We start from the raw sequence: 18,882 nt of genomic DNA, 5'->3' as shown, positions 1-18,882 counted from the left end.
AAGGAATTGGGAATATGGGATGGCGTTTTTACAGGGGGCAGGGTGGGAGGAGGTGGTGTAGTCTCGGTAGCTGTGGGAGTCGGTCGGTTCATAGTAAATGTCCGTGTTGATTCGGTCGCCCGAGATAGTAATGGAAAGGTCTAGGAAGGGGAGGGAGGAGTCTGAGACGGTCCAGGTGAATTTGAGGTCGGGGTGGAAGGTGTTGGTAAAGTGGATGAACTGTTCAACCTCCTTGTGGGAACACGAGGCTGCGCCGATACAGTCATCGATGTAGCGGAGGAAAAGGTGGGGGTGGTGCCAGTGTAGCTGCAGAAGATGGACTGTTCCACATATCCTACGAAGAGGAAGGCATAGCTGGGGCCCATGCGGGTGCCCATGGCTACTCCTTTGGTTTGGAGGAAGTGGGAGGATTGGAAAGAGAAGTTGTTCAGGGTGGGGACCAGTTCAGTCAGTCGAAGGAGGGTGTCAGTGGTGAGACAGAAACTGGACAGATGGGAGCACCACTCCCTCTCCATCATAGATAAACACCTACTCAGGCGAGGTCTCTCCAAGTTGATGTATGTGGCATAGGTTTGCACCATTGCAGTTACCCAAGTCATCTTCCACTTGCAGAGGTCAAAGATGTACTGCGTTCAAAGGGTCATGCCCCCACATGTTCAAGGCTCTAGTCCGAGGGGCAGCCTGTCCAACACCACCCTTATCCTGATGCCGACCTGTTTGCGTGTGGCTGCATCAAGCTGTGCACAGATCCTCAGTACACAAGTATCAGTACATAAGGATGTCCTAGCTGTCCCCGGTGTTACAAAGGATGGACTTGGCCTCATCGCCAAGGAGTTGAGCAGTCCCATATCACCTGTGCCTCATGCAAAAATTTGTAAAGAAAAATACCTTTAACCACAAGTCCATCAAACATGGTCAGCATATAGGATCTGAGACTCTGCTGGAAAGGAGAGGGCTGATGCTTTTAGGTGGATTCCTAAAGAGTCTGTCAAACTCATTTGACAGAATGCCTCATCACCGAAACTTTCCACCAGGACGTCGCTTGGCTGGTAGTGAGAGGGTTACTACCCAAGAGATCTTTCACGTACACCCAGGCTCCCTCCGTAACATTATGCAGCTGCAGTGGGGAAAAGATTGTCACAAATCTCTGGAATATGTCTATGCAAAGAAGGTCTGGAAAAAGATTCAGTAGTTTTTTTTGTCAAGATTCATCCCAAACAGCTCCAATGACAGAACTCTGTGCTCTGCAGGCTGCTCCCAGGGATGCACTTCAAGACAAACACTGACTATGCTTGGAAGACCATCAACTCAGTGAAAGGTGCACTTGGGACTGCCTGAAACTTATTGGTCATTCAGTGCAAAGAGCTGACCTCAAGGTGTTGCAGACAGGCACATGCCAAGATCTAGGACCACATGTTGAAGTGTGCAGCAAAAGCTTAAACAGATGCCACCAAGGTACAGTGAGGAACGACCACCTATTAAGATCTTTCTGCCAAAGTACAATGGTGGTCCATTCAGTTGTCAGACTCTCTCATTGTCACGAATGTACAGTGCCCTGCATAAGTATGTAGTACCTCTGGCCTTTGGATCTTACATTTGCAGTAGTTGCAATGTTTTTTTTTGCTATGCAATGACTAAACAGGACCGGTGTATGTATACAAATTTGCAAATAAGGATATTTTTGGAAAAAAATGAACAGGCACTTAAGCTCCCAGCAAGGTTTTAACCCCTTCTCCAGAATTACAAGCCCAATTATTATTGTGAATGTAAGCTGGAAAATTAATGAGTGGCTTCAGAATGTTAAAGATTCAACCAGCGGGTGACATTTTGCAAGTGAAGTAATGAATTAAAAAACCCACTCACAAACATATGATACAACCCAAACAAACAAAGTGATGTTGTTAGTGATAAAGTTAACAACAATGAAAAACCAAATTTCATGAGGAGGGAGTATTTTGAGTATATGCAGGTGTAATCCAGAAAAATTGTGATGAAATAACAAAACAAATTGAGAAATATGAGCAGATATCGAGGGCAACATTCATTTTCTCTAATGTTTTTAAGAACAAGCATTCCAAATTTATCAAGATTGTAACCAGACAGAAAGAAACATCTAAACAAAGGAGGACATATTAGAACAGATGACCTAAAGCTTGGTCAAGGCGTTAGTTTCTCAAGGTGCTCATACAGAGAGGATTACAAGATAGAGAAAGATATGGGCCAGAACTACATTTCTCCCAAGGAGAGTTAAATAGCAAAAAAGTGGCTTTTGGAGTTTTGCACCAAGACAGCTACAAATTGCACAACAATGCAGAAAATAGAAGCCAAACGGCAAGGATATTTTCACATTAGTGAAATGGGTGCCATTAAAAACACGGAGGACAGAGTTCAGGGAGAAAGCACAATTTTCTAAATAAATAATGACAGGCCAAGAAAAAGTCACGGTCAAGCTACAGTAAAAGGAATAGAGATTGCTAGCATGCATGTTATACACTGCCAAGCAAATTCTCCCCACTGTTCAAATGGTAAACTGAATAAATATTTGGAACAATAAGTATTTTCCTTCAGAGACAAATAAATAAACAGTACACAAGGTACATATTTCCCTTTCCCCACAGTCATTTCTTAACATGGCCTTGGAAACAGAAAGCCCTTTAACTACAGGCTTCTCTAACTTCACTATTCTGAGGTAAAAGGATTTTACCACCCACCTAAGGTATCTTTAACTTCCTGAAGCCACCATCAATTTCCTAGCTTATACTTATAGTAATAAATCGGGACTCACAAATAGCTAGCTACTGGTTGCAAAACTCTCACAGATTGCTCTCTACCCAAAGACTTCTTGTGGGCTGTGAAAATTGTTCAAAAGCATGACACTTCTGCATCTGAATGATCTTGTCAATTACAGAAGGCTGAGCCAAGAGTTCCACTCACTTCCCAACTTGCTCAGAACAGCAAGTTACTACTGCAAGTGATGGTTTGTTCCTGGAATAAAACAATGCCTAAAGCAGCTAAGAATAGGTACAGAGTATAAGCAGGCAGAGAAAGAGTTAAGTTCTGAGTTTTGTGAAACAAGAGGTTCAACTGAGCATTACTCAGATAAGAATTTACAGTTAACAATGGGGTGCTGGTGGCAAGGGTGGTTAACAAAGTGGAAAAGCAGTCATTATGTAGAGCCATTTAACAAGATGAGGTAGCATTCAGTACGTGATGTCAGTTAACAAGGTGAAAGGTATCGATTGTATGAATTCAGTTAACAATGTTAAGAACATTGATTGCATAACAGCAGACAGCGTGATCTTTACTGTTGATACTCACTGAGTGTAACAGTCACCCAACTAATATGTATGTTGCCTTATCTGGATGCTCCTCCCTGTAAAATGACTATATCGTTCATTGAGAAATTGCTCTTGCAGAGAAGACCAAGAACGCATGTCTCTGTGCACATGGGCGATCATTCTCTCTCCCTCCAGGGCCCGGAATAAAGATGAAGGAGGTAAACCTATACTGTGTCTTTGAGTGTTTATTTTGACTGGGGGCGGGGAAATGGGACAATAATATTGGCATAGTTAGCAGGATTGAAATGAATAGTTACGATTGGACAGCTTTAGCAGCCGCTAAGAACATTGGCGTCTCAAGACAGATGGGCCCACAAGGTAAGATTTTAAAACCTTGGTCTCTCTCGATATTCCTGTGTGCTGGAGACAGCCCCCTCGCTTAGTCATTCTCTATTCTACGGATTCCTCGAACGATAATTAGTTCGGTCGAGAGACACAGCTTCGCAAGTGCACTGGCAGGCAGAAGTTCCAGTCCTCTGCACTGTATTGGGGGTGTGATTGATGTTAGAGTCCTCTGCACGGTACTGGGGTTAGAGTCTATTGATTGGGTTGATTTGAGGTTCAAGTCCTCCGCACTGTGCTGGGATTCGAGCCCCCATGAGGAGTAAAGTGAGCAAGGACTTAAAGTCCGCTAGTGGTAAAATTTGAGGCTCTGAGCGTCTTTGTTCTGGGGGAAACAGTGTGGCTTGGACTGCATTACCATGTAGTCCACTGCGAGGGCTCTCTTTTTATAAGTGCAATTTCAGTGAAACGATGACAAAAATAAAAATGAGAAACACTGAAATTAAGGTTGTACTAATACTGGGGTTGAAAAAGAAAAGTTTCAATGTAAATTGTCCGTGCTGAGAGTGCTTGATATTTAAAAATTTGGTTTGTTAAAATACTGGTTCAGAAAATCCTTTTAAGTAACTGTTTTGCCTTGTTTGAATCAAGACCTCAATTCAATTTGTTTTATGGGCTATGTAACAGGGCAGATTTTGTTTTTAACATTGAAATTGTACGATGTTATGTCCTTTTTAATATTATCAAACTTGTTACCTTAAAACAAATTGATTGAGCACATTGAGTCACTGATTTGTTTGAAATTCTATAATGCCTGATTAAGAAAAAGTAGTGAGGTCAGTGGTCATGCTTTAGCCAGATGAGAGTATTGTATTAAAATATCTTTGCACCTGTTTTTAAAGCACAGTGTTCATAAAAAGAAGAGTGCATTTTAAGTTTGATGTTTTGTTAACATTTTAGAGAGTATTAGAACTTGAGGCTGAGCTGTTTAAATTCTGTTAATTATTGTTAAGACTTCATTGGCCTCCTTTATATTGCAAATTCTAAGGATGTTGATCGCTACCAAAGTTGCCACTGTAATTCCAACTGTATTATTTGGGAAGTTTCATTTGGAGAAATTGTGTTTTTTAAATATTCTGCATTTATTTCCCACAAATATTTGATATTTAAATCTGAACTGAAACTGCCTCTTCAATGGCAAAAGCACAGGAAACATTTTGTTTTCTTGTTGTTCCAGACTTTTGAGATACTTATTCTGACAGCTTTCAAATTAGCCAAGTATCAATTTGTCAAACGAAAATAATTTTTGAATAACTGAATGGGGTACCTGAAGGTTTGATTTTAGGACCATTCATTTGTGTTTATAATTGACTGATTGTTTAGACAGTACAATTTAGAAGTATATGGATTGTATATAACTTGATAATGTCATAAATAGCGAACAGAGTAACAGACTTCAACAATTCAAAGAATGTTCAAATAGGCAAACACAATTTAGTGTAGTTAAATGTACGATTGTCTTCATACCTGATAACCACCTTGGCAACGAAGCAATGAGAGAGGAAATGCAAAGATACTACCAGCAGCTAACATCATCTCTAGAGTTTCTCCATTCACAGGTAAAGCACACCTTCAGACCATCGTCCACCCCTCCGCAACCTGATCCAATCAATGCCCCAATCAATGAGCATGAAAAATGAAGAAACTAACAAAGAAGAGGAAAACGGTCTGCTTTTTGTCAGCGACCTTCCTACGGACATTAAACCACCCAGTTGGTTTTGTTACATTTAAAAGCAGAGCAGGAGAAGCAGCAAAGAATGCTGTATTCACCTAGCCTGCTGCTGCATTACACACACAGGTGGGCTAGTATCCTCCATCTGAAGCATGTTTGCAAGGACCAAAGTCTCCTCGGTTTTGTGAAGCATTCAACTGCCTTATCCAAGAAATCAGATTTCTCAAAGGTGTGATACAAAAACAGACTGAATTTTGTTTTCAGGTTGGACTTTACTAAAGGAGATTTTGGAGAACTGGCTCATTTCCACTCAATGTTTGCAGGGGTGGGGGGTGGGGGGGGAATGGATTGGTCTCTAAGGACTGTGGATTTAAGAACTTAACTAGTGGATTTTTTTCCCTACATAGGACAGCTCTTCAAACTCTAATTACTGTAACGGACTTGTAATTTTTGTTGTTATAATCAATCATTGTATGCTGTGTGTCATTAACTTGCTTAAATACTGGCTGTCAGAGTCTTATGAAAGCTGGTAGTGCCTCATTTTATGATCTCATTCCCTCATGAAATGATAAAATGAGGGAATGAGAATGTGTATAGGGTATAAGTAGGCAGGGAAAGAGTTGAGCTTTGAGTTTTGTGAAACAAGAGGTTCAGCTGAGCATAATCCAGATCAGATAACAACTTGCAGTTAACAAGGGGGTGCTAGAGGCAAGGGTAATGGATTAAGAAGATGGAAAAGCAGTCATTATGTACAGCCATTTAACATGAGGTGGTAGCATTCAGTATGCAACGTCAGTTAACAAGGGGAAAAAGTATCCATTATGTGAACCCAGTTAACAAGGTTAAGAACATTCATTGTTTCACAGCAAAGGGCTTGGTCTCTGCTATTGATACTCATTGATTGTAACAGTCACCCAACTAATATGTATGTTGCCTTATGTGGATGCTCCTCCCTGTAAAATGACTATATAGTTCATTGAGAAACTGCTCTTCCAGGGAAGACTGAGAACATGGACAATCACTGTCTCTCTCCCTCCAGGGACCAGAATAAAAATGAAGGAGGTAAAACTATGCTGTGTCACTAAACATTTTGCTTCAATTACGGGGAGGGGAGGGGAGGGGAGGGGAGGGGACAACATAGCAAATCTCAAAGTATTCTTGAGGAACTACACTGACCAGCCTTAATAACAGCATGACACATTTGCAATTGAAAACAAATTTCAGACTTCTGCTTGGCTTGTGAAAATGTAACAGGCTGACCCCATGTTATGAATAATTATGATTTCATGGTGCAAGGCATTGGGTGACATGCTGCTTCTAGCAACACAAAAATGTATAAGTTATTTTAAATTATATAAGTCATAGTAACATATATTAGCTTCAAACTCAATAGGATGCTTTGGTCTTGTCAAAGCTAAGTTGAAATCATTCACAGCTGAACAGCAGACTGTTCATGGAGCAGAGGGTCAGAGAGGCCAAATGAAATGTTACTAACATCTATGTAGAGTTTTTCTCTCATACATATATTTGTGTTAATGAAAAAAAAAATCAGAGGAAAACTATTTGTTCCTAAAACACACCCTAAATCCTAGATTCAGATGAGCACTGAAACAAATCAGAGGAGAACAGGGAATACAGGCATGGAACAGAAGATAAGAAAGTAACAAGAAAAAGACATTTTCTGAATCATCAATTCTTCTTTGTCATCTAGACCTATTCCTTTGCCATTCTCTATTTTTCTGTCTTCCTCCAAGATAAAACTTAGTAACCTCATAGATCCACCCATGACTAAGCTTCAATCTTCCCTGATAATTTACCAGTGTTCAGTAACACTCCTGACTTCACCTACCAGAACATTTTATCACTTTGTTTAACTAAGCAATCAAAGACAACCTTGTAAAGAAAGTACAAGTTGCCTCTTCTACTACCAGTTGGTTCAAAGAACTGCATTAAAATCGAGAATAAGCAAAAATTTTCTTACCATTTTGTCCTCTGTCCTTTCCAGTCCTACAGAATTTAATTATTTAAACTAAATTAAGTGCTGTGTGGCTGGTAGGATGGGTGGGAAGGGAAAGACGTGAAAGTGATAGCTATTCTGAGTTGGTGATAGCAAGACACAATTAAGGCTACCAATCAAAAACAAAATAAATGTTGCTCAGGTTGGAAGATGCAATTTGTAAGAATCAAATGGAATACACAATGGCAACAAAACGTTTGCTAGTCCCAAAAGACCCTCTCCACCAACGCTAACTAAAAGTACCATTTAATAGCAGGAAATGGAAAATGGATTTTTTTTAAAATCTCATTCATGTGACTTTCCTAGAGCCTAACAAACTGGTCATGTGCTTTCAAGTGATGCACAGACATCACTTTATGAATGAGAGTTATGTTATGGGGTCAAGCACAGCACAAATCACATAAAAAAGCAAATTTAGATAAATGACTGGCCAGTCAAGTCCATTTGATATTAGTTGAGGCCACATGACCAACAGAACTCTAACTGTAATTACTGAAGGACCCCATCTGGCAGGTTGGGCATCAGTTTAACCCTTCATCTGAAAAATTGAACTTCTGATGATTCAGCACTTTACTGGTGTCAATTCAGATTGTATGCTGGAGTGATGTTTTAATCAATCTTCAGAATCAAATTAATGCATTCAATTTCTGAATAAATCCAAATCATGCAACTGTGCACTGAATACAAAGTGTGTCACTCATTGGTTTACTTTAAAGGTATGGTCTCAAAACATCTCATTACAAGATACCATCTTTATCAGGTGGCAACTCTGGCATTGTTTTCTTCTTTCTCAAACTATAAAGGCATTACCAGGTTATAGTCCAACAGGTTTAATTGGAAGCACACTAGCTTTCGGAGCGACGCTCTGAAAGCTAGTGTACTTCCAATTAAACCTGTTGGACTATAACCTGGTGTTGTGTGATTTTTAACTTTGTACACCCCAGTCCAACACCGGCATCTCCGAATTATAAGGCAATAAGCACAGTTACTATCACTTCTTCTAGCGATTTCATAAATAGCCTATATAAAAAAATGTAATATACAACTGTATTACTTTTTTTTGAAAAGACTTCCAGTTATTGAATTGATTTTTAAAAAATATTCTTTGAAATAGACAAAATTAATCTTTATAGATTTTCTTCAACAAACCATCTTCCGATAAATATTAACAATGCATTTTAAATATGCCTTGAGAAGCAATAAGTGAGATACTACTATCAGTAAGCAAAATTTCAAAATGATTAAAATTAATTCAGTTCTTAAATGACACATCAAAACTATAAAGTTCTCAAACTTGTTGGAGTAGCTAGGGAGATAACAGAGCACTAGACACAGAGACAAACAAAGAAAAGAAACACAAAGCAAGACTACAGAGGGAGATAACGTCTTTAGCCATGAATTAGCACCACAGAAATACAAGTTGCACAAACAGTTAAGCAATACATAATATCACAAGTAACATTGAAACTTATTTTGGACAAAGAACAACTTTTGGATAGCAATGTGTAAAATTGTATAAGAACAAGAGCCAAGTAATTTGTGAACTTGTTGGTGTCAGTTATACCAATAACAAAGATACTGACCATATTATTGTATGCTAATTACAATAGGTTGAGATCAAATATTGGTCATATCATAATTAATATTTAATCAACATGAATACACAAGAACTGGAAGATATTAAATTTCTATTCACAAAAGAGTTGTTCTCCAATTGCCGACCAAGTTTTTTTTTTTTAAGAACTGTGCAAGATTATACAGTTATTTCAGCTCAAGGGTCAGATACTTATCTTAACTGAAACTAACATGGTCATTCTAAAAGATGAGTGACTTAAACAATCTAGGTCTTTTTCAATATATAATAATTTCAGTTACATCACACTGTAAACCTTTGCTATAAATTCTGTGTCCTACGATCTTAGGCGCCACAACCACCTAAAGGAGCAAGTTCCAAAAGCTACTGCTTCCAAATAAGCTTGTTGGGCTATTTATCAATTACTTGATTTGTTTTTCTAGAGTATGATATCTGAAAACCTTAACGATGGCATCCAACTTGGAACTGTTCCAGTGTAGTAACATTGTGCAACAATTCTTTCAAATGTGTGCATTAATCACATCATTTACTAATTAAAATGCCACAGAATTCCAAATAAAATTCAGAGGTTGCGAAACTTTTAAATGACTACAGAAAACAATCTTACCGAAGATTTAATAACAGGATCTCTTTTTAAACCAAAATTGCCAAATTGTAAACTTCATTGACATTTTGCAAATCTTTGAGGCTGCAACTGCCTGCTAAATCCTGCTGCCATCATAACTATTGATACCAAGTTGGGTGAATTGACACATCAGATCGGACATTTTGAACACAGAAATAATTTACACTTTCACCAATTATAAATGCAACAATATTTTTGATACAAGTTAACTCTCACAGTTCACACCACAGTTATCTAGACGCTAAATCTGCACCTGGGAAGCCAGAAGAATGTTTTTTTGGTGAAATTGGATGACAATAATTGGATCAGAATATGCAGGCGATATTCAGACCCATCGACTCAGATTACAGTTATATAGAAAAGTTGAGAAGCGTAGAAATAGAATCAGTTTACATAAAGTCATTTCTTTGCATTACAGACTGAGGAGCTAAGAAACACAAAGCTGAAGGTAAAAAGAGGTTCATTGAAGAATGCTACAAAGATTTCAGTGTTTACTACTCACCCCAAAGTTTAATGTTTAGTTATAAGCAAGAATTATTTTCATTCCTAAGACCAGTAAAATGGCCAAGTTTTGTAACCTATTTCCTACCATTTGCAACAAATGCTTTGATCCTTTCTTACAGGTACAGTTGGAGCTCATCTCATTGGCCACAACTGGAGTCGACAACTTACCTGAACTTTGAAGGTATTGCATCAGAGCCCTATCCTTAGCCAATACTCACATGGTGGATTTTCAAAACAGGTCACTGGACAGCAATCAGGAAGGAGGATGATTGATTTTACTCTCCACAACACAATGAAGTTTCTGAAACACTCATTTCCTGTTCGTCTAATGCTAATCATCTCACTCAGCTGGACTGAACTTGCTCTTATGCTTGCCTTTATTGGTTAGTGCACTGAATATAAGAGTTAGGATGTCATTGCCGCCATACAGGACATCAGTAAGGCCACTTTTAGAATCTTGCATTCAATTCTGATCTCCCTGCTATCAGAAAGAGGTTGTGAAACTTCAAAATGGTTCAGAAAAGATTCATTAGGATGTTGCCATGGTCGGAGGATTTGAGGTATGGGGAAAAGCTGAATAGGCTGGGGCTATTTTCCACTGGAGTGTTGGAGACGGAGATGTGACCTTGTAGAAGTTTATAAATCATGAGGGGCATGGATATGGTGGATAGTCAGGGTCTGTTTCCCAGGGTAAGGAGCCCAAAACGAGAGGGCATTGGTTTAAGGTAAGAGGGAAAAGATTTTAAAAAAGGGACATGCAGAGGATGGTGTGTATGGAATGACCTGCAGAAGAAGTGGAGAAGGCTGGTACAATTACAACATTTAAAAGGCAAATGGATGGGGATAATAATGGGGGACCAAATGCTGGCAAATGGGACTGGATTAATTTAGGATACCTGGTCTGGATGGACAAGTTGGACCAAAGCGTCTGTTTTCATGCTGTACATCTCTACGACTCAAAGTACTTTGGAAACAGGCATTTTTCAAACTCCTCACTAGTATACACAAAGTGAAAATCAAGATTTATGAGCTAACCGCTACAGAATTTCTCTCAGCTCAGCTTTAACACTCTTGCTAGCTTCACATTCAAATGCATTGAAAACTATTCTCCATCAGCAAGCATGACAATACAATTCAAACCCTAACAATGTCAGATTAGTAGACTTAAAATTGAGCTGGTTATTTTTATGATCGAAACTGGCAAATGCTTTCATATTCTAAATTAATAAATGAATAAAGAATTTCAGGGCTTCAAACTGAAGATCAATTACTAAACCAGTGAGGATTTGGAGGAGCTGGTGTGGGACTGGGATGGACAAAGTTAGAAATCACAACACCAGGTTTATTTGGAAGCACTGGCTTTCGAAGCGCTGCTTCTTCATCAGGTGGTTGTGAAGCAGAACCATAAAACAATTTATAGCAAAAGATTGCAATGATACATTAAACAAACCTAGATAACTAAGTCTTTCATCTTTTAGAATGGGTTTGCTGGTTGCTGTTCTTTAATATGCAAATCCCAGAACTTCTTTTAAGTCACATTCTCAAAATAACTTAGCCTTTTATAACTAAAGGTGATATCTCAGCTCAAGATAATGCATTAAAGGTGTGAGATGAGAGTCTGTCTGTATCCCAATCTTGAGTCAGACTGGTTCTATTTCCAAAGTGGATCTAACAAAATATTACAAGGATTGACTGCCAGCATTGATTGCTTGCTGGTTTTGCATTTTTTGAGCAAAATTAAATTTATCTGCAAACACAAATTCATCTCAAATTTGTACGTGCGTGCAGGAGAGAGAGAGAGAGAGAGAGAGAGACACAAAGCGAGTGCTTGCATATGAGTGTGAGTATGTGTTTGCATGCGTGCAAGCTTGGTAAAGTGTGTGCGTGAGTGTGACAGTGTATAAGCCTGTGAGAGGGTGCATGCGTGGGAGAGTGTGTGAGGGGTGTATGTCCATACGTATGAGAGAGAGCTTGTGTATGAGAGAGAGTCTGCATGAGGGAGTGAGTATGTAAGAATGTGCATTTGTGCGTGCTAGTGTGTATCCATGAAAGTGTATAGTGTAGTGGGGTCACCTGTTGTGTAACATGATAAAAGTGTGTTATTATCAATGAGGATGAGCACCTTGCCAAGACTTTGCCCACACCTCCACTTCTCAATTTTAAACAACCACCAAACTTTAAACAGATCATTGTTCACAGCAAACTGCCCTGCCTTCAGGACAATATCAACCACAACACCATACAACCCTGTCATGGCAACCTCTGCAAAATGTGCTAGAGTGTCGACATTGATATCACCATTACATGTGGGACATCACCCACCATTTATGTGGCAGATACATATGTGACTCTGCCTGCGTTGTCTGTCAGCTATGCTGGAGGCTAGGATACCCTGAGGCATGGTACATTGGCGAGACCAAGCAGACACTATGATAACAGATGAATGGACACTGCGCAACAATCCCCAGGCAGGAGTGTTCCCTCCCATTCGGGGAACACTTCAGTGGTCAGGGACATTCGGCCTCGAACCTTCGGGTGACCATCCTCTAAGGCAGACTCTGGTACTGGCAACAACGCAAAGCGGCCGAGCAGAGGCTGACAGCCAAGTTCGATACCCAGGAGGATGGCATCAAATGGGTCCCTGGGTTCATGTCACACTACAGGTAACCCCACTGCACTATTCTCTCTCACTCACACACACACACCCCCACACACCCTCTCACAGGCTTATACCTCAGCACACTCAAACACACACTCTCACATGTATGCACTCACTCTCTCTCTCTCTCTCCCTTGCACACGCACACACAAACTTATGGCATGAATTTGTATTTGCAGAATATTTGTGATACATTCCATTTTGCTCAAAGAAAATGCAGATCCTGCAAGCAGTCAATTCATGTAACATTTTGTAAATTCCACTTTGGAAATAGAACCAGCCTGACTCAAGATTGGGATACAAACAGACTCTAAGATTTAAGGCATTATCTGAGCCGAGATGTCACCTTTTGTTATAAAACCTTAAGTTATTTTGAGAATATGACTTAAAAGAAGTTCTGGGATTTTCATATTAAAGAACCGAAACCAGCAAACCCATTCTAAAAGATGAAAGACTTAATTATCTAGATTTGTTCAATATAGCATTTCAGCTGCATGTGACTGTAATCTTCTACGATAAGATCTGTGTCTTATGGTCCTGCTTCACAACCACCTGATGATGGAGCTACTCTTCGAAAGCTAGTGCTACCAAATAAACTAGTTGGATTATAACCTGGTGTTGTGTGATCTTTAACTTAAACCAGTGAGGTTACACCTTTTAGCTTGTACCATTCTCTGAATAAAGGCACTCACTTGTTAAGACTTGGATACTAGTCAGATGAGCTACCAAGGGGTTAATAAATTGGAAATGATTCAAACCATTTCCCCATATTTTACTTGGAGGAAAAATAAGATTAAACTTGCATTCTCCAGGCAAGCCAATATTCCAAAGAAATGCTGTACAGGAATGTGAACACAAGCAAACAAGTCCCCAGCACCTGAATTTAATTTGTAACAGCTGTCAAAAACTGTCACCTGTCTTTTAAAAAAAAGACTAAAAGCTGTTAAATTGATTTTCTCTCATGATATCAAATTTTGCACATTTTAATTTTCAAAAAATCTTGGACCACTGTAGCCAGCAAGTAAGCAACATTCTGATCACACTAAAAAGGAAAAATTCATTCAAAATTACTGGATAGCACAGATTTTCTAAAATAAACTAGATATAGAAACCCTAGTGGTAACGTAGTTGTTAGTCACTTCTGTCCCCAAAGGGCCCATCGCTAGAAGCTAGAAGACGAAGTTTTTAAAAATTTAAAATGTTGTTTAGTTCTCAGTTTTATTGCAACATCTTGGGTTGAATTCCCAGGCTGAGTTTATAATTTTTTTTTAAATACTTCCAATGAATTGGAATAGAATTTTTTCAGATTTGTTCAACATATTTCAGGAAATATAACTAAAAAGTGTTCTTACTGCTCATCAGAACTAGCAATAAAAATTATGTTGAAGGAAATGAAGGAGAATATTAGTTCTGTACTGGATTCAGGCAACACATCTGTGCCAAATGTTGTATCTTTCAGAAAAGCAAATACGATATCATGAGGCAGATTTTCAGAAACAGCAAGATATTTCCAATAATGGGACACTTACACAATGCTTCAGTTTATGAAAAACTAACAAGTTCTCAGGCACTTTAAAAGCAAACAAATCTGCTCTGTTGTATCAATCATCAGAAAATTGACAAATATGCCACTTGTTTAAAAATCATTGCAATAATAAACAGAAAAATGCTGATTCACTATAACATCAACATGAGGTGAGTTGTAATTTCTGTCTGCAATAGTAGCTTTCAGATGTGTAACCACAGCGACCACATCACAAGACGACCACAAAAATGTAAATGCTGAGATTTAACCCCCTGCCCCTCCCACCGCAAAGTCCCTACCAGCAAAATGTACTGCATTTTAAAAATCTGGAATAACTAAATAATTAAAATGCATGAATCAATACACAGAGTCTACTGGACAAAATCAAGGCCAAGGGCGTTATCTGGGGCCTGGTATCGCCTGAAAACTAGATACTTTCTCTTAATAACACACACGACCCCCGACGCTAACTCCGATCTCATCCTGTTGGGGTTAAAATTTAAATACAGGAACCAGGAATAACAGCGGCTGGGTTGGGACGCGTTTTGGTTTTCCTCTGTGAGATTGTGTGAGGAAGTGCTTACAATCGAGGTGCTTTTTCTTGGGGCCCATGATCTCGTGTGTTGTGGCTTTACATACGGTCTTCGAGACGGCCGAGCCGGTGACACTGTGCTGAGCCGCGGCAATACGGTCCGTGATACTCTGTCCCGACATCTTCCCTCCTCGCCAGCAGCAGATTCATGCACAGAGGGGGTTTAAATCCCTCTCACGGAGCCACCCCAGCCAGGCAGACCAAAAAGAAAGGTTGGAAAGAGAAACCGCACAACCAAAAACAAAAAGTAAACTGGAAACCCGGGAAGGGAGAAGCCCCGGTCGGGACGGGCTGCTCTGAGTTTTTTCTTATTTACGGGCTCGGCGGTCACTTGGGCAGCTATCGCCACCCAGGGTTCAAATCCTCTTTCTTCCTCTGCCGAAAAGGATCAGGAGTTCCAGGAAAATGGCGGGTTTGAACCAGGCTCCTGCCCACTGGATTGTTATCATGTGATCATCCACCAACCTCGTACCAGTTTGAGCCCCATCAGCCAGTCCCAGAGATTTCCCCCTGCAGCCCAGCCTGACACCACTGCTGCTTACAGCAAAATATGCCCCTCCCTCCCTTGTCTGTCTCTGCCAGATGAGAGGCTTTTTTTTTGTTTCCTATTCATGCATCTGGATTTATGCACATCTGTCTACACGTGTACAGTTTTTTTTTAGCATACGACCAGCTTCATGCAGAATGTAGATCGCTCACGAGATGATGTCTTGAAAAGACTTACCATTTTTTCGGCTTTCGAAAGCTGATTGAAATTTGATTTTTATATCAAAGTAATTACAATAATATTTTTTAGGATATTCAAATGTTTCCCTTTTGTTGATGGAATGACTTCACAGCTGAAATGAAATACTTCTTAAATTCAACAGCTAAGAGTTGAACCAAAATTTTGCTTTAAATGGAAAACGTTTGTCTTCAAATATTAAAAGAAATGCAAATAAAATCATCACTTATGAATGTGAAAGGTTGCACCCACTCAGATTTTTGAAATTGCTCAAAAGACTTGTTTAACATTTTGAAACACTAGCTTTGTTAACAATTCTCAGACGAAAGCAGGGGTTCACAGTTTTCCTTCGCCATCTCCCACCAGCCTATTATTTAAAAACTCTACTGATCTTCTGTAACAATACAAGCACATTTTCTGTTTAGAAATTACTCATACATTCAAGCAAGTATGTTCATAATTAATTTTTTTATGCTTACATCTTGACTGCTATCCTCTAATCTTTCCCATTTCTTGGGCTAAGATTCTTTCTTAACAGTTGAACTAAGCAAAGATTCATCATATAATTATCCTTCCAATTTTAAAGTACTTTAAGAGAGATGTTTTTTAAAATGTAAGTTAAAAATATGATAGTGGGCACAATTCCCAGTAGAACAGCTGATACTAATTCAATTTGGGGTGGGAGGAGTGAAATTATACCCACAGGATGGAACTATGGAGAAATCAGAATGGCAAAGATAACATGGCCACGGAGAGAATTATACTTGTAGTGTAACCCTGATTATTGCAACTGACACCTTCTGGTAGCTGCCAACTCTGCCAATGTGTGATTTAAATTAAGAGTATTTTGAGATAGTTCACTATCATCAATTCCCTTTGTCTATACTTTGTCAAGGACCTATCAAATGATCAGTAGTAGAAATTATATCAGAGAAAGTGTCCTTACAGAAGTGGCACTGTTCTTCGTTAACAATATGGTTTATTGCATAATAGTACTAAGTACAAGATCATAAGATGTAGGAGCGGAAGTAGGCCATTCAGTCCATTGAGAATGCTCTCTTTCAATGAAATCATGGATGATCTGATAATCCTCAGCTTCACTTTTTTTCCTTTTCCCAATAGCTCAGATTCCCGAATTGATCTTGCATTTGTCCATGTTTTTGGTGGACACATTGAAACGAGGATGCTGTGGATATCAGATTGAGAAAACCTACTCTAGAGATCCATTTTCCATAAGTGTGTATTTTCTACAGAAGGGTCTGGGATCGTTTATTTGAGCTTTAGTAGCAGAGCACATCCAGTAAAGAATGGTCAGAAATAATCAAACAACTAATGAGCTGCAGAAGCCCTATGAACAAAGTAATTCCAACTATGGACTTGGAAGCTAGGGAACTTGGGGAAATAACTAGTGATAGAATATAGAAAAGTGCAACACAGAACAGGCCCTTTGGCCCACGATATTGTGCCGAGATTTAATCCTAATGTAAAATATAGTAACTTAACCTACGCACCCCTCAATTCACTGCTATCCATGTGCATGTCCGGCAGTCACTTAAATGTCCCCAGTGACTCTGCTTCCACCACCACAGCTGGCAATGCATTCTATGCATTCACAACTCTCTGCGTAAAGAACCTACCTCTGATGTCTCCTTTATACCTTCCTTCTAATATCTTCAAACTATGACTTCTCGTACCAGTCAATCTCTGGTTATGGACTCTATCTATTCCTCTCATTATTTTGTATACCTCGATCAGGTCTCCTCTCTTCCTCCTTCTCTCCAGAGAGAAAAGTCCGAGTTTATTCAACCTTTCTTCATAAGGCAAGGCCTCCAGTCCAGGCAGCATCCTGGTAAACCTTCTTTGCACCCTCTCCAAAGCCTCTGTATCTTTCCTATAGTCGGGAGACCAGAACTGGACACAATATTGCAAGTGTGGTCTTACCAATGATTTGTAGAGCTGTAGCAAAACCTCGCGGCTCTTAAACTCGATCCCCCTGTTAATGAAAGCCAAAACACCATATGCTTTCTGAACAACCTTATCCATTTGGGTGGCAGCTTTGAGGGATTTATGAACTTGCACACTCTGTTCCTCCACACTGTCAAGAATCCTGTCTTTAATCCTATATTCAGCATTCGAGTTCGACCTTCCAAAATGTATCACTTCGCATTTATCCAGGTTGAACTCCATCTGCCATTTCTCAGCCCAGCTCTGCATCCTGGCTATGTTGCGCTGCAGCCTGCAGTAGCCCTCTATACTATCAACGGCACCTCCTACCTTTGTGTCATCTGCAAATTTACTAACCAACCCCTCAACCTCCTCATTCAAGTCATTTATAAAAACTACAAAGAGCAGAGGCCCAAGAACAGAGCCCTTCGGGACGCCACTCAACACTGACCTCCAGGCAGAATACTTTCCATCTCCAACCACTCTCTGCCTTCTGTCAGCCAGCCAATTCTGAATCCAGATAGCCAAATCTCCCTGTATCCCAAACTTCCTGACTTTATGAATGAGCCTACCATGAAGAACCCTATCAAATGCCTTGCTGAAGTCCATATACAGCTGAAAATGTGTTGCTGGAAAAGCGCAGCAGGTCAGGCAGCATCTAAGAAACAGGAGAATCGACGTTTCGGGCATAAGCCCTTCTTCAGGAATCCTGAAGAAGGGCTTATGCCCGAAACGTCGATTCTCCTGTTCCCTAGATGCTGCCTGACCTGCTGCGCTTTTCCAGCAACACATTTTCAGCTCTGATCTCCAGCATCTGCAGACCTCAATTTCTCCTCAAAGAAGTCCATATACACCACATCTACTGCTCGACCTTTGTCGACCTGTCTTGACAGTTCCTCAAAGAACTCAATAAGATTTGTGAAGCATGGTCTGCCCCTCACATAGCCATGCTGACTGCCTTTAATTACACTATGCTTTGCCAAATAGTCATAGATCCTATTCATCAGAATTCTTTCCAAACCTTTGCTGACCACAGACGTAAGACTGACTGGTCTGTAATTGCCAGGGATTTCCCTATTACCCTTCTTGAAAAGAGGAACAACATTCACCTCCTTCCAATCCTCTGGGGGTATGACTCATCTGGGGGTATGACTCCTGTGGAGAGTGAGGAGGCAAATATCCTCGCCAGCAGCTTAGCAACCTTCTTTCTCGCTTCCCAGAGCAGTCTAGGATAAATCTGGTCTGGCCCTGGAGACTTATCAATCTTAATGTTTTCAACAATTTCGAGCACATCAACTTCATATTTTGAAAAATGTTCATATTACAAAAGAGAAGGATACTGGAGA

General features: G+C 39.8%; 1 protein-coding gene across 19 annotated transcripts in view; it reads right to left on the bottom strand.

Moving 5' to 3' along the window:
* Positions 1 to 15,433, bottom strand: part of picalma (phosphatidylinositol binding clathrin assembly protein a) — a 154,779-nt gene extending 139,346 nt beyond the window's left edge. For 5 of the 19 annotated variants that reach the window (XM_043691589.1, XM_043691590.1, XM_043691582.1 and 2 more), the window contains exon 1: positions 14,861 to 15,432. In XM_043691589.1, the coding sequence (XP_043547524.1) occupies positions 14,861 to 14,990 (130 nt within the window). In that variant the 5' untranslated portion in view covers positions 14,991 to 15,432. Of the gene's footprint in view, positions 1 to 14,860 lie in introns of all 19 variants that reach the window. The other 14 variants (XM_043691583.1, XM_043691593.1, XM_043691595.1 and 11 more) reach the window with 9 other exon arrangements.
* Positions 15,434 to 18,882: the final 3,449 nt, after the last annotated feature.

The sequence above is a fragment of the Chiloscyllium plagiosum genome, chromosome 6 (assembly GCF_004010195.1).
Source record: "Chiloscyllium plagiosum isolate BGI_BamShark_2017 chromosome 6, ASM401019v2, whole genome shotgun sequence".
Classification (NCBI taxonomy): domain Eukaryota; kingdom Metazoa; phylum Chordata; class Chondrichthyes; order Orectolobiformes; family Hemiscylliidae; genus Chiloscyllium; species Chiloscyllium plagiosum.
This window is presented reverse-complemented; position numbering and strand designations above follow the sequence as displayed.